This window comes from Rissa tridactyla, chromosome 2 (genome assembly GCF_028500815.1).
Source record: "Rissa tridactyla isolate bRisTri1 chromosome 2, bRisTri1.patW.cur.20221130, whole genome shotgun sequence".
In the NCBI taxonomy this organism is placed as follows: domain Eukaryota; kingdom Metazoa; phylum Chordata; class Aves; order Charadriiformes; family Laridae; genus Rissa; species Rissa tridactyla.
Window position 1 is genome coordinate 29,124,616 of NC_071467.1, and position 14,874 is coordinate 29,139,489.

Genomic DNA, 14,874 nt, shown 5'->3' on the forward strand with positions numbered 1-14,874 from the left:
ATTTTAATAGTATTCTACGTAACAGTTTTTCCTTGAACTGAAAGTATTCTATAGGTACTTACAGGTTTTGATTGCTTCAGAGTAGTTTTGAAAGGTTAATGTATACAAAGAAAATAACCAGAAAAATGCCATTGCTACTGTCTACACAGGAAAAATTGAGAGGACAGATGGATATGCATCAAAAATTTTATAAAAAGATCAGATACAATTTGTTAATTAAGAAATTATAAATATAAAATACGTATTTGAGTGAGGCTGAAAGAATTGAAATAAAGTATATAATGAAAGAATCATTTACTAATTAGAACAGAGATGTAACAAAATGAGGATACAATATTTCAAAATTAAATAATAACCAAATGTAAATCAAAGTGTTCTTAAATTAATTATTTCCATAGAACACCAAACACTAATAGCAGTCTTAAGAGATGTCTATTTTAGAATGAATTTGTTCATGTGCAAGAATTTAAATTTGTTAGTTTGAAATGTAGACAAGATTTTATTTTTTTTTTAAACTATTTGAATTTGCACTGGAAAGGGCAATTGCAATCATATGCACTTTGCAATGCAGATGAAAGTAAGTTACCTGAGCAGACAGGAAAGGGCCAGGATTTAAATCAAGACATGTCTTCCAAAATAGAACTATAGCCGTGGCTGTGGATGCCTCTGCAAGTAGGCTATGTACACTACATTCATTCAAAGAAGTAATTTCTCTGGCAGTTCTCCCTGAATTATACCAAGTCTGTTTCCTTAAAAAAATTATGATTACAAAAATATTACTGGCCTCTTTGGGCATTTTTTTAAGCCTAACATCTATTTTTAAGACCTGTTTTTCTTTGTGTGTGAATGTCTTATACATACATGCATTCAATATTCAAGGAAGCACACAGAGTATTTGGATATACTAATAGTCAACCAAATAGATGTCCAAAACCATTTCTGCATAGCAAAGGACCAAACTGCATGACGTACTTGGCTGCATATTTTGTTATATTTTGTTTAGGAAGAGGTAATGTAAGTTCACAGTATTGTGCACTTTTTTTCATATTTGCTTTGTAACATGCAAGATATTTAGCAAAATTTCAACATACAATAGCCAAAATAAACTTCACAGTTATATCCTAAAAATATTAATAGTTTTATATTCCTTTTATGTTGATGATTTTAGGCAAAATAACACCTCTTTGAAATAGTTGAACAATGAATGTTGTCTTTCAAATGACAAAAATATAGCATGAAAGAGTGATTTGCAGCATCTAGTCTAGATATGAATGGGTGTTTTTCAAAGTTTGTTGAAGAGCTGCTGAATTCTTGTATAGCTTGTTGCCAGGCATTCATTCAATATTACGCTTTGTGTATTGGAAATATAATCAGGAATTCTTCAAATCTGCTACTGAACATGAAAGTGTTTTGAATATAAAAAAAAACCTCTTGAGTGGGGAGTGATGTTTTTGCCTTTTCTTAAAAACTTTACCTCAAAGGCAGCAGCAGCTCAGCTGAGGGGCTCAGCTTGTCCTGAGGGAGAGGGGGGCCATTGGAACTGGCTGGAACCGGCTGGAACCAGCTGTGTCTGGCATGGGGCAGCCCCGGCCCCCCCTCACAGAGGCCACCCCACAGGCCCCGCTGCCGGCACCTGGGCACCAACACCCCATACAAATGGCCAAAGTACGAATTAGAGGAAGAGTAAATGAGGGAAGCTTATAAAGAAGAAATTCAAAGATAAAATAAAGGAGGAGAAACCCTGCATCTCAGATTTCCCACTGTGCAGCACTAGAAGTGGGAAAACTGGGGTGCAGCTGGCAGTACTTTATTGAAATTACTACAAAAAGACAGGAGAGGCTTCAGAGGGATTATACCAACGTTTTGGCTAATGGACCATGTTTTAGAATTTGATGTTGAACGTTAAGCTCCAGCTTCAGTCATAGTTCGTCTTGTTACATCCTGTCATCCGGGTGGTGCGTAAAGCAGAATCAGACTTCAGGTGAGCGAGAGTGCACATTACCGTTTTCTCATATATAGTGTCCATGAAGGAGATCTATACAGCAGTTTATAAATGAAGGGGAAAAAAAAGAGGTTTCTCTTGTGAAGAGAGTCAGAGTTTATATGGAGTGCCATAGGCCTTTGCCTCCTTTGGAAAAAGGAATGTTGTTTTTCATATTTTCCGTAATCTTTGAAGCCTAATTGCTGGATTTTTTTTTTTTTTTTAAATAAAGCAAGCATAGCTATAGATTTCAGCATGAGCGATGAAAAACAGTTTTGCACATATCTGAAATGAGCAAAAGAGGCTATTCAAGTCAATAGTTAGGACCAAGAATATGAAGCCAAGAAGGTAGATTTGAACATAAATGGAGCCACTATTGACCTTGAATAAATTACTTGACTTGACTTTGTCAGTTATGTAGAAAAGCAGTCAAGAACAGATATTAGGAAAAAAAAATGCTACTCCTTAGCAAAGTTTTCCTAGATAAAATCACTAGATAATTTTTCTCCTTGAAAATGTATTTAGACCAGTGAGCTTTTCATGTCAGTGACTTAGCTGAAGACAGACACTTTAAAGCAGTTTCAGTGTAGTACTTCTCATAAACAAATGGGTAAATATACCAGTTTTTTTACTTGCTCGTACTCTGAGTTACAGCAGTTAGTTCATGGTGTTGGTTAGCATTAACATTTTGTTAAGAAAAACAATAAGATCGTAACAAACTGGCTATAATTTGTCTGGAGGAGTGCTTCAGTGTCTGATTAGATGCCAATAATAAATGGTAATCAACAGTGGTTAATAAATTGCATCAAGGAAGTACATTCCTTGTTTGGGAGTATAAGGAAACAAGAGAATTAGCAACAGCATTTCATTATGTTTTTGCATCCCTTTGTTTCAAACCCAGTGAGTTGGTCTCATATCCAGTGAGGAGGTGATCAGGAAGTTCAGGATCTCAATATAGGAAGTGCTGAGGTTTTCCTGGTGCTCTGACTTCTCATAGTGGTTCTCAGACCACATTTTTACTCTATTACAACCATGCTGTTGTCCCAAACACATTAGGGAAGATGAATTCTTCTAGAAGTTCAAATAAGTCATCTTCAATGCATGACACATTCATCTGTTAATGAACAGATAACAGTCCTTTGTAGTTTTAAAGGAGCTTTGTTTCTTCTTAATGTGAATCAGCTTAATAATAAGCTGAGCTAAAGCGTTCTCTGTATGTATAGAATAGCCCATTTAGTTAATTGCTTCCTAAAATGAGCTAGATTGGTAGCATCCATTTAATGTCAGATTCCAGTCTCACTAGAGCCAATTGTTTTCTGCTATGGAATTAAGTAGGAACTGAAGTGGGGCTAATCTATAAGTTTCATTTCAAATTCCATATTGAAAAAAAAATGCAAAACAGAAAATAAAAATAATCTGAGCAATCATTCTCATAGCTGAATTGTGCTAATACTTTTTCTACATTTAATTCCCCTGGACTGTAACTTCTTTTTTCTGCTCCATGAAAATTATTTCACAAAAAGTTGCTCAAAAGCATTCTTTTTCCTATTCTGTGCAGTGGTGTCCTTTGAGTTAAACGTTGTAAATTCCAAATTTGGCATGTTGAAAATGGATGTTATTAAAAAATAGTGGAATTCCCCACATGAGTAGGAACAAAGCCTTTAGTCTCACATGCTGCGGGCCCAGTACTAGCATCATTTTGAGATCCCCTGGTGAATCTCACAAGAACTGATGAACTAGATGTGGAAAAGTGTTTTTTGAGATCAAGACTTTTAAAAGGATATTCCTGATTTATTTTGACTTAGATAAAATACACATACCTTGCATTTCCCAAATTCAAGAAGTTTTATAATACTCCCACAAAGATGCATAATAGCGAAACTTCATTCTCTGCTGGATCACAGTCTTGAAATATAGTCTCTGCAAGTTCTGTCCTCTGGTAAGTTTCTCTGTACATAACTAGAACTTTTCTTTCTTTAAGAGAATAATGTAAAGTTACTAAACAGCTTAGTATATTATTTACCAGTGGCTTTTTTTTAGCAATATTCAGATGGTAAAAAAAATTATAAACATACTAATTTGACTGAATGTTTCAGTCTACCGCGCCTGCTTTGCATAGCTGCTGGGTATGTTTAATCTTCCATTGACAAAGGCTTGCTTTTGTACATGGTCAGAGGTAGCTTATGGGAGAAGACATGATCCAGTGTGAAACCTTGATGTGTTTGGTCAATAATATTAAGCTACAGTATTAACTGGAATTCAGAATTTGATTAACATAGATTTAGGGAAGAAGTATTATGTTTATTCATCTCTTTTTTTTGGAAATTAAATAGGCCAAGCAGTGATCCTTTGGAATCTAGCCATAGTAAAACTTCTCTCTCTAGCAGCTGTAGATATTAAACTTTTCAGTTTTGCATCTCATTCCATTTTTTTTGTGGTGGAATACCCTTAACAGCACTATATATATACTTTAACATCAAGACAGAGTCTCAGTATTGACTGAGAGAAATTGACACAGAGTTATTTGCTGTACAATGCAAGGATTTTTCACAAATTATGGGGGGTTTCACACATTTTTATAATCACAGTCAAAATATTATAATTTACATTTGTGATTTGTCCTTTTTTTTCACTTATCCCACTGTTTGCCATTCATCTTTTCCTGCCTTGTGTACCTACAGCGAGTTTTAAGATTCCTTGTAAAACCAACACAAACCCTAATTTCTGCTGAAGTCAGCTTAATCTTCATCTCAAAGTAGTTACAGAAGTTGCTACTTGAAAGATTTCCAATTTTTTCTTCTTTACAGCTGTTTGTAGATTTTTCAGAATGTCACATTGGGCAGTCTTTCTGTTTTTAGTGGGTACCATTTGGACCTCTGAGTCAGAGTGTCATGTTGTCACTACAGAACTGCAGACAGAGTTCATTAGGTATAAAATAAAGGGCAGAGTTCTAGAGATTTTGTAGCAAATTAATGTTTTATTGTTGGCAATGGTTGTTGGTCCAGAGATGCAGGAGAAAATGAGGTGCTGAGAGAAGAAAGCTCCATTAATTTTGCACTAAAAACTCCATCAGTTTGTGTATTATGGATGAACTGAAATATCTGGAGATTGTTTTTAATTCTGGAGATTGTTTTTAATTCTCGTACCCATCAGCTCTGTACCTTAAGGAACCTGAAAGATGTTTACGGTGAGAATAAATACCAAACTTGAAATTAATTATTCATAGGAGTACAGATTTAAACATTCATTTGAAAAAAAATGAGATGGCATCAATGCTTACCAGCATGAAATTGAAATAAATAAAAGGGAAGTTACAAACTTTTTTGGTTTAGAAACTTTGCTAGAAGAGTTCATAGAATCAAACATGAAGAACAATTGAACATGATCATCCCTAAAAAGATAAAACTGGTTTATTGTAAGATTAGGAGGAGACTGTATCTAACAATAAATTATGAAAATTAATTATGCATTATAAGCCAGATTTTTTTTACTTGAATACACTGTTCCATTCAAGATTCTCCAAGTTGTTAATGAAGAAGTGCTTTTATGAGGAAGGTATTTACTATGATCATAAAGAACATACTATATTTTAGTCCCTTCATCTAATCATTGAGTTACATATGCACAGGAAAAAATACCTAGAGCATTTACTGACAGTGCAGAATGTTTTATTTATAACCTCTGTTGATTTTTTTTTCTCTAAAAAGCTTTATTGTCTGTTTTTTCTCAGAAGTATCCCATCTTCTAAATAAAACAAATTTCATAACACTCAATTTGAGTGACTGCTCCTGCTTCTTCATTCTACTGTTACTCTTTATCCATAATACTGTTTCTGAAACAGCTTACAGTCTCTCCTTACTCGATGCCCATTTTCTGATTCTTAGATATATTGCTTAATTTCAATTCAATTTTGATTATTTTTGGGTTTTGTTTCAGTTCTGCTTTTTGAACTGGGAATAATTGTCCAAGTTTAATTTACTTAGTATGTCTATAGTCATAATATTTAATGATCCATTATTATGCAAGATCCCAGCTGCACAGAAGTGATCCATATATTTGGAGATTTTGGGTAACTACAGACGCATACAAAAAGGCGTTTGCTAGCCATCAAGGAAAGGCACTAATAGCTATGCATTCAATGTACATGTTTGTCAGGCTTGGAATTGCAGTGTATGTGACAAGTCATGTGTTCAACCTGTCTGCAGGAGTTAATGTGTTTTGGGGAAATAAAAGTATATTTAACCAATAGAGTGGGAAAGACAAACAGTTTTTCAATACACAGTATCTCTCAAAAGAGGCAAAATTATGTTTATTCACTATAACCAAACACACTGAGACAGGTTTAGTCAGAGAAACTGTTTCAAGCTATTTACTTCAAGTGTGAAAGAGCTTTCTTAGAGTGCATACACTTTCTCTTGGACTATGCCTCTTTCCAATTTCAGTAGTAGCTGAACTGTGTTGAAAACACATTTTCAGTAATTGTACCCGTTTATCAAAATGCAGATGATAAAATTGCTGGTAAACATTACTTTGTTTAAGATAAATTAGGTACATTTAGTTATATGTGCTGAATTCTTCCATTCTTTCTATAAGCAGAGCCTACCCCATCTGATACCTCAGAAAAATCCTTGGCATGCTTTACAGCCACATGCTAGAGTTTCTTAACCTGAGTTCCAGAGTTTGAACTCTGGCAGTCTAAAACCGTTGAGTCCAGTACGTTTATAAGAAAGTCATCCAGGAAAATTAAATTTACATAAACAAATTACTCTGTCAACCTCTGCCAACATCTACCTTGCCCAACTGTATAAATGATCCAAACTTCCAGTTCTGCTCTCAGACATTTCCAGATATTTGCTGATTCATGTCGGTCTGTCTGTCTCTAAAAATACATCTATTGGCAAATCATGTGCCTGCTTCTGTCTGTTGAATTAAGACCGTAAAATGCTAAAATTATACATTTTCAATATCTTAGTTCTGTGGAAACCTGTAGGGTCTTCACTGGTGAGCAATACCCCATTGTTCACGATTATTGCAATGGCATGTAAATAGAAATAGAGCAGGAAAATAAGGAGTCTATGGGATTCCATCAGCAAAAGAGAGAGCATGGTATGTTATGTTCACAATTATGATTTGGAATGGAGTATTTAGACATTAAAGGCAATGGCATAGGAAGAATCTTCCAACTCTGAAGATTCCGTGATTCCGTGATTCCGTGATCTTGTTTCAAGCCACAAACCCTTTATCCTTAATATTGGCCAGATGTGTTACAGTATAGAACGGTTCCCTGAAAACTACCAGAAGGATTTAGTCTACAAGATAGTTTTAATATGAAGCGACAAAGATCTTAGATTAGATCTTGCACTCAAAGTGCTACTATTCTTGGTGATAAAGAAAAAGAAAATAAAAGAAAAAGAAATAAGGTGAATGAGGGCTGAACACCAGTGAGCAGCTGTGACTGTTGCTGACTGCTTATGGCTTTTCACACTGTGGATTGTTAAATTGTCATGCATCTTTCTGCAGACAGCTGTGGATGCTCTGAATTTGCATGTGTTTAGGAAGGAGTCTATAAGAGTAAAAGTCCATCAAGAATTATTACGTTCGGTCCAGGAGGTCCCTGAACAACAAGTGATGGGTGACTGGGAGAGAGTATCAGAGAGGTGTCATTGCATGTTCCCTTTGTGTTTATTGGAATAGAATAGAATTAGAATCATAGAATCATAGAATGGTTCGGGTTGGAAGGGACCTTAAAGACCATCTAGTTCCAACCCCCCTGCCATGGGCAGGGACACCTCCCACTAGACCAGGCTGCTCAAAGCCCCATCCAGCCTGGCCTTGAACACTTCCAGGGATGGGGCAGCCACAACTTCTCTGGGCAACCTGTTCCAGTGCCTCAACACCCTCACAGTAAAGAATTTCTTCCTAATATCCTATCTAAATCTAATATCCGATCTCAATCTACCCTCTTTCGGTTTGAAATCGTTACCCCTCTTTCTATCATTACACTCTCTGATAAAGAGTCCATCCCCAGAATGGAATGGAATGGAATAGAATAGAGGCAGAGTACAACAGAGTAGAATAGTGCAGTTGGAAGGGACCTACAATGATCATCTTGTCCAACTGCCTGACCATTTCAGAGCTGAAGTCTTAACTGTTAATTTAGTAGTGATTTCAGTGGAGATAGGATACATGCGTAGATGAACCCTGATCTGGCCCTGTGTGGTCATCCTTATGATGTTCTTTGCATTATGACAGGTTGAACCCAGGAAACAAAAAGTAGAGAATGGATGGGATTTATCTCACTTGCATTTAGATGCCCACTTTGTACTTTGCAGACATCTAAACAGGAGCCAGGTTTCTAGATTCCCTTTATAATCGGTATAAAGAAATAAACAAACAAGTGAAGCCAAACTGAGAATGTTTCTATGAAGGACTTTTACTGTGTTAGGTTAAGTGATTAATTTCTAAAACAGATTTTTACATTGTAGACATATAAATCTGCTCAAATCAATTCTACTTATGTAACTCACTGGACACTCATCTAGTGGTACTAGTACAGAAGTGGTGGTCTCATTTCTTTGTAGAATTTGGGAAGTAATAAGGTACATATTAAAAAAAAAGAAAAGTTCTTGAAGATTCATGATTTTTCATGATACCATTTTAGATACCATTTCTATTGGAAGTATCTCTAAAATGACTAAAGGATAGAGTAGGGATCTTCTATAATTAATCTCAGGTGAAAAGGCTTAATGCCAGTCCAGTATGGCTATGTGTACACAGTAACACCCTGCTGAATTATTTTCTTGGCGGATACCTTGAATTATTGTTGAAAGCTTATGGATACAGAGGTATTGACGTTACCATATATATTTTATATTTATTTATATTTTTCAATGTATTTATTTATAAATATATATTCCTGGGGCTATGCTGCATGAATCAAACATTCCAGCTTTGCCATAATTTTATTATTGTGAAGATTTTAATTGTGGTATAGCAGGGCAAATTATTGGTTTGCCAAGGAATTCGAGCAAAAAATAAATAAGAATAATCTCACTATTTTGCTGCAAATCGCTAATATTAAATATGAAATATGCACTTTGACATGCAACTCAATACCTCATCTGCAGAATATAGTTTTATTGGTCTTGTTATCAAAATGAGTTAATGCAAATATATTCCACAAATCACTAAGGCTGAAACATAACTCAGTCTCAAGAAGAAGATCTTTTTTGACTTGATTTTACAGGTTTTGTTATACTTTGAAGTCTGTGTTGGTTACAGAGTCAGTTTCTTTCAAGAATGCATGTTTAGTCTCCTTGTTGAGGTCATTCCACTGACACTTTGATATTATACCAGAAATCACCATGATGGGATAGTACTAGGCAATCAGTAGTGCAAACTAAAATGACTGCTTGCTACTCCGGCCACATTTATCCTAATACTTGGAAGTTTGTGAACTATTGAATATATCCATGACTATTTAAAGTTTGGGGGTTTTTTGTTTGGCTGGTTGGTTGTTTTGGGTTTTTTTAAGAAAAAAGCAGTCAATGGAATTGATTGAATATTTAACAATGTAGTTTAAGTCTGATCAAAAGAAGATTATTACTGTCATTAGAACTACAGAAATCCTCTTGTAACACATTAATGTGATTTGCATGATCTGCTTTTGTATACTACCTGAAAGTTGAGATTCTGGTGATTTCTGGTGTAATATCAAAGTGTCAGTGGAGTACTTGATTCGTTAGCCAACCTAGAATGTTATAAGCTTTGTCTGTAGCACTGATGTCCAGACTTTCTGTACTATGTGCATTGTATTGGGAAACTCCTGAAAGCCTGCACGTTTCATTTACAACCTTTGTTCAATGAAGCAATGATGTGTGTACTTATGTCCTTCTGTATTCAGCTAAGTAGTCAGCCTTTGTTCAGCTTTATATCTTGCTTATTTTGTACCTGCAATTTGCTCAATGTCCTTCTAAGTTGGTGGACATTTTATGACAGCTGGATATGTTCCTTCCTGCAACTAAACATTGTTTTCTAAGGTGTGCTTTTGCAACCAAATTCAGATGAATAAAAAGGGTTGTCTCTGTCTTGGAATGAAGAAAGGTAAGATTGGAATATTCCATTGTACTAAAGATAGTAACAGATATCAAAAAGACTGCAGTTTTAAATCACTGCAGCTTGGTACTTGTTTGTCCTTTTTTAAAAACTTTATTAATAAAGTGATCTCTGAGATGCTGCTTACCTTTGAGGGTTTTATAGAAGTTTGTGGAGGACAAAGAACTGTTTGGCCTATTGAGATTCCTCCCTAAATCATTCCTAGATTGGTGATGCCTAAAAAATCTGCATTTCAAGTATTTGTTACCGTTTCAATAAAAAAAAACTTCCAAATGTCTGCTTTGAGGATATTCCCCCTAATTTTAATTTCCGAAGCCCTATTGTCTTATCTCCATGCTATAATAAAAAATAACAGAGGTTGACATTATCTGTTCCAGCATTCAGAACACATGTTTCAGTTAGGCCTTCCTAAATACTTGGATCTCTAAGTTGTATTCCCCTACTTTTGCCAGTTCTCTTATTGGAATTTAGTCAATCCTAAAAAATTGCTTTGCTGACCTTCATTAAATGTTATAACACATCTTACAATAAAAAAACAATGAAAGCTGAAAATAGGAATCTAATCAGATGAGAATAGTGCAACTGTGTTACACTAACAATGAAATAGCTAGACATGAAAAAATGTGAGGGATTTTAGTAGTATTATTTCCAGACAATTGCAACTTTTCAATATGATATATTTCAGGTTGTCTAAGCTATTTGAACTTTTTTTAACACTGACGTTCTCAGAAATCTGGAACTCAAAACAACTCTTTCAATTTTAGGCTTTTTTTATGCACATGATTAAGATGTATTTTTGTATTTATATTGAGCTGTTTTGTATTTGTATGGCTAATACTTTTTATGGAGATTTACAAATTGTTGAGTCATTGGAAAGATAAACAATTAGAGAGCTGTGATCTCAGGTTTGGAAAAATGATGAATACAGTTCATCATAAGCCTGCTCCTGCAAAGTATTAATCTTCTCTCTAAGCTGTGCCAGTTCCCATAAGACCACAGATCTCTTTTGCTTGGCAAGTTGACCTATACAGAAAGAAGGCTGAACTGATGTGTAAAACAGTGACAGATATCTGACAGAATAGCACTTTCTTTATCATTTAAGGAGTTTTGTTTTATATAATATCAATGTTGTAAAAATGTGCAAATGTGTGTAAAAAGTTAAATACTTGCTTACCCCTTCCCTCATCTCTAAATGTTGGATGGACTGGAACCGTTGTTGTTATAAGAGCTGAAAAGGTACAACGATGACATCTTTATCAACAGCCATCTAATGTTTCACATACTCGTTTCTCAACTCGAACATTCCTCATTCCTCAGCAATGCAACTTCCGTACAACTCTCATTGAAAGCAATAGCATATCCCATGGGGAGAAGCCATTTTAGATGACAACAAGCTAAGAGAGATTTACCATGACACTGGATTTAGCACCTATAACTGCCTGTAATATTAACCATTTACTACGCAGAAAGGCTGCAAATCTTCAGTAAAGTTGTCATCAAAGTGTAGTTCTTATCAGACTGACATAGTAATGTTACAGCAATATTTATTATCCTTTCACTGTTAGCAACCACTGTAAAAAAATGTCTTGCAGAATTAGTTGATCTTCAAAGCCTGTCTGTAGTCCCCTTATATATTAGGCTTACACATATGCATACCGTTTGCTCTAAAAGCAAATTTTAAATTGGGCCCCTTATAGGAAAGATGTTTAGAAAGTTACATCATCTCATACAGCACACTGTATGTACTGCCGAAGGTTATCTACACCAAACACACGGTTCACATGGGTAGCTTATTCCCACCTCAGGGAACAACTAGTTCTGACACATCTGTAATGTGTGGATGTGACACAAATGCAAACACAAATATGGTTATGCAAACGGCGAAAGTTCATGCTCTAAAAATGCTAAGATAGGCCGTTTAGTATTTTCAAGACAGGAACTGAACACATTTAAATGCCTCAAAGCATAGTAAGAGACGTATATTTGGTTTCCAGGATCAGTGGTTTTGGCGAGTCAGAAACAACAGGGTGATGGATGGATACCCCATGCAGATTACCTACTTCTGGAGGGGACTGCCTCCCAGCATTGATGCAGTTTATGAAAACAGTGAGGGGAATTTTGTCTTCTTTAAAGGTAAGAAAAGAAGAAAAATAAGATTTTATGTAATACTTTTGGCTGTGATGATTTCTTGGAACATATCTTGCTTATTTTTACTAATGATTTGTAAATCATGTTGCAAATTGATAGCTAAATGAAAAGTATATGTTATGTTTTCTCATTTTGGCAACTACAGCTTTAATTTATGATTACCCTTCAAAGTACCAGATCATTTACTGTTCATATTCAGTAAAAATTTGGAAGTATAAATAATAGACATACATAGCAATGCAGTGATCTACTATGAACTCCTTTATGAAAAATGTGCATTAGGAAGCAAGAATGAACAGATTCCCGAATTTTTCTTTGTGATTCTCTTTCCACCTCTTCCTTTTTACAAATGAAATTTGCATATATTTAAATGGCATCTGAGCTGCATATATCTCACTCTACTGCACTGTACTTATTCATCTGAGAACAGAGATGTTAGGAGTGGGAAAAATAAATATCTTTTACATAGATGTGTATTTAGTGTTTTTAAAGAAGCATAAACTCCAGAAAATATGTTGTATAGATTGAACTGTTGCTAATCATTCTTTTCAAAGTTTCACTCCAGGCATCAGCAATTCTTCAAAATTAAAGTTCTTGAAAGTGCATCTAATTTAGATTTAATGAGAAATTTATCCTATATGTTAAATAAATACCCATTTAGGAACAAAAGAGTGAAAATCATGTGAAATATGTTTTATAAGACAATAATTTGGGAGAAGAAAGAAGAAACTGAATAGATATGTGAAAAATTATTCATCTATTTAGTATTGTGAGTGATTCGCTTGTTAACTCATTACAAAAAAGTAGGGTTTTTTTAAAAGTTGTTATATCAAAAATGAATTCATTTTTACAAGTGGAATCGTTAACAGGGAAGTAGAAATTATATTTCATTCACTATGGAAACATTATCATCTTGGGAATGCTAAATGAAAAATATTTAATAACATGCAGAAACACTGCATAACAGTACAATGAAGATGATATTTTAGTAACAGGGAAATTGTATTTTTTGTGTGAATCATAAGGAAAATTACATTCTATATAGTACATTTTCTATTTACATGACTTCAATTCCGTATATGCTTTTACTTCTGTTGCCGTAAAATAAACTTCATGTCATAAACTCTGTGAAGTTGGTAAGATCAGGAATCATGATCAAAGTACCTCCAAATCTCCATCCCTCTACTTGATTCTTGGGTCCATGGGTCATGGGACAATACAAATATTATTCTGTAATTTCTTTGCTCATCACTGCTACATAGAGCAAAGGACATATGCTGCACATTCCAGACCTCTACCTTGATAATTCTGGGATCCATTAGAATCATAGAATCATAGAATCATTTAAATTGGAAAAGACCTTTAAGATCGTCAAGTCCAACCATTAACCTAGCACTACCAAGTCCATGACTAAACCATGACTCTCAGCACCACATTGACATGTCTTTAAAAGATGTCCAGGGATAGGGACTCAACCACTTCCCTGGGCAGCCTGTTCCAATGCTTAATAACCCTTTCAGTGTAAATTTTTTTCCTAATATCCAATCTAAACCTCCCCTGGTGCAACTTGAGGCTATTTCCTCTCATCCTATCACCTGTTACTTGGGAGAAGAGACCGACCCCCACCTCACTACAACCTCCTTTCAGGTAGTTATAGAGAGAAATAAGGCCTCCTTTTCTCCAGGCTGAACAACCCCAGTTCCCTCAGCTGCTCCTCATAAGACTTTTTCTCCAGACCCCTCACCAGCTTTGTTGCCCTTCTCTGGACAGACTCCAGCACCTCAATGTCTTTCTTGTAGTGAGGGGCCCAAAACTGGACACGGTACTCCAGGTGGGGCCTCACCAGTGCTGAGTACAGGGGGACGATCACTTCCCTAGTCCTGCTGGCCACCCTATTTCCGATTACCTGAGCTTCAGACAGAAATGATCAAGATCATAGTCTTATACCTGCTTTCTTTTCCTTCCCAATGACCTCAAAATATGTTTTATTATTATTTAACTGTTCACCCAACACTTACTGACTCTTGTTAGGTCTTAGAGGAATGGATTGATTCTAGTCTGTAGGTTATAGTTAACAAAAAAAATGGAGAGGAAGTGATCTATTTTCTAGCTGGGGAATTAAATAAGATTAAGTAAAGCAAGCAGAAGCAGCAGGTTTCTACTTTTAGAAGTCAGAATATTATGTTCTTTTCCTTCCTCATCATCCCTTAGCTTATGCTCTCTGATTTCAGACCACCTAGTTCTGTGCTTTCTAGTTGATATCATATGATTCTTGGATTTTCTGTTGCAGGTATTTTTCCACCTGCTTTCTTTTCAAAGTTCCTTCCATTATTTTTCCAGTGACACTTGTATTGCCCCTTTGTTTGCCAAGGTCCAAAAGTCCGTATGCAATTTTTTCTGAATTTTTGCTTCTTGGCCACTTCCTCTTCATGGTTTCCAATATCTACCTGATGGTGTTTGTCTATTAGTGTAATTCATGTTTTTCCACTGCCACAAAATCAATAGGTTCAGTTAAGTCTTTTGTCTGTGTGTCCTTGAAAATTCCTGTTTACCAAGGATCTCAGCTGCCTTGTGGCACATGACTGCAGAAGTCTATATAAATAGATTGTAGGTAACAATCATTGTCTCTT

General features: G+C 35.4%; 1 protein-coding gene across 1 annotated transcript in view; it reads left to right on the forward strand.

The window, feature by feature from the left end:
- MMP16 (matrix metallopeptidase 16) overlaps positions 1 to 14,874 on the forward strand; it is a 196,414-nt gene that overhangs the window by 153,171 nt on the left and 28,369 nt on the right. The window contains exon 7 of the mRNA XM_054191367.1: positions 12,091 to 12,229. Within this exon, the coding sequence (XP_054047342.1) occupies positions 12,091 to 12,229 (139 nt within the window). The remainder of the gene's footprint in view (positions 1 to 12,090; positions 12,230 to 14,874) is intronic.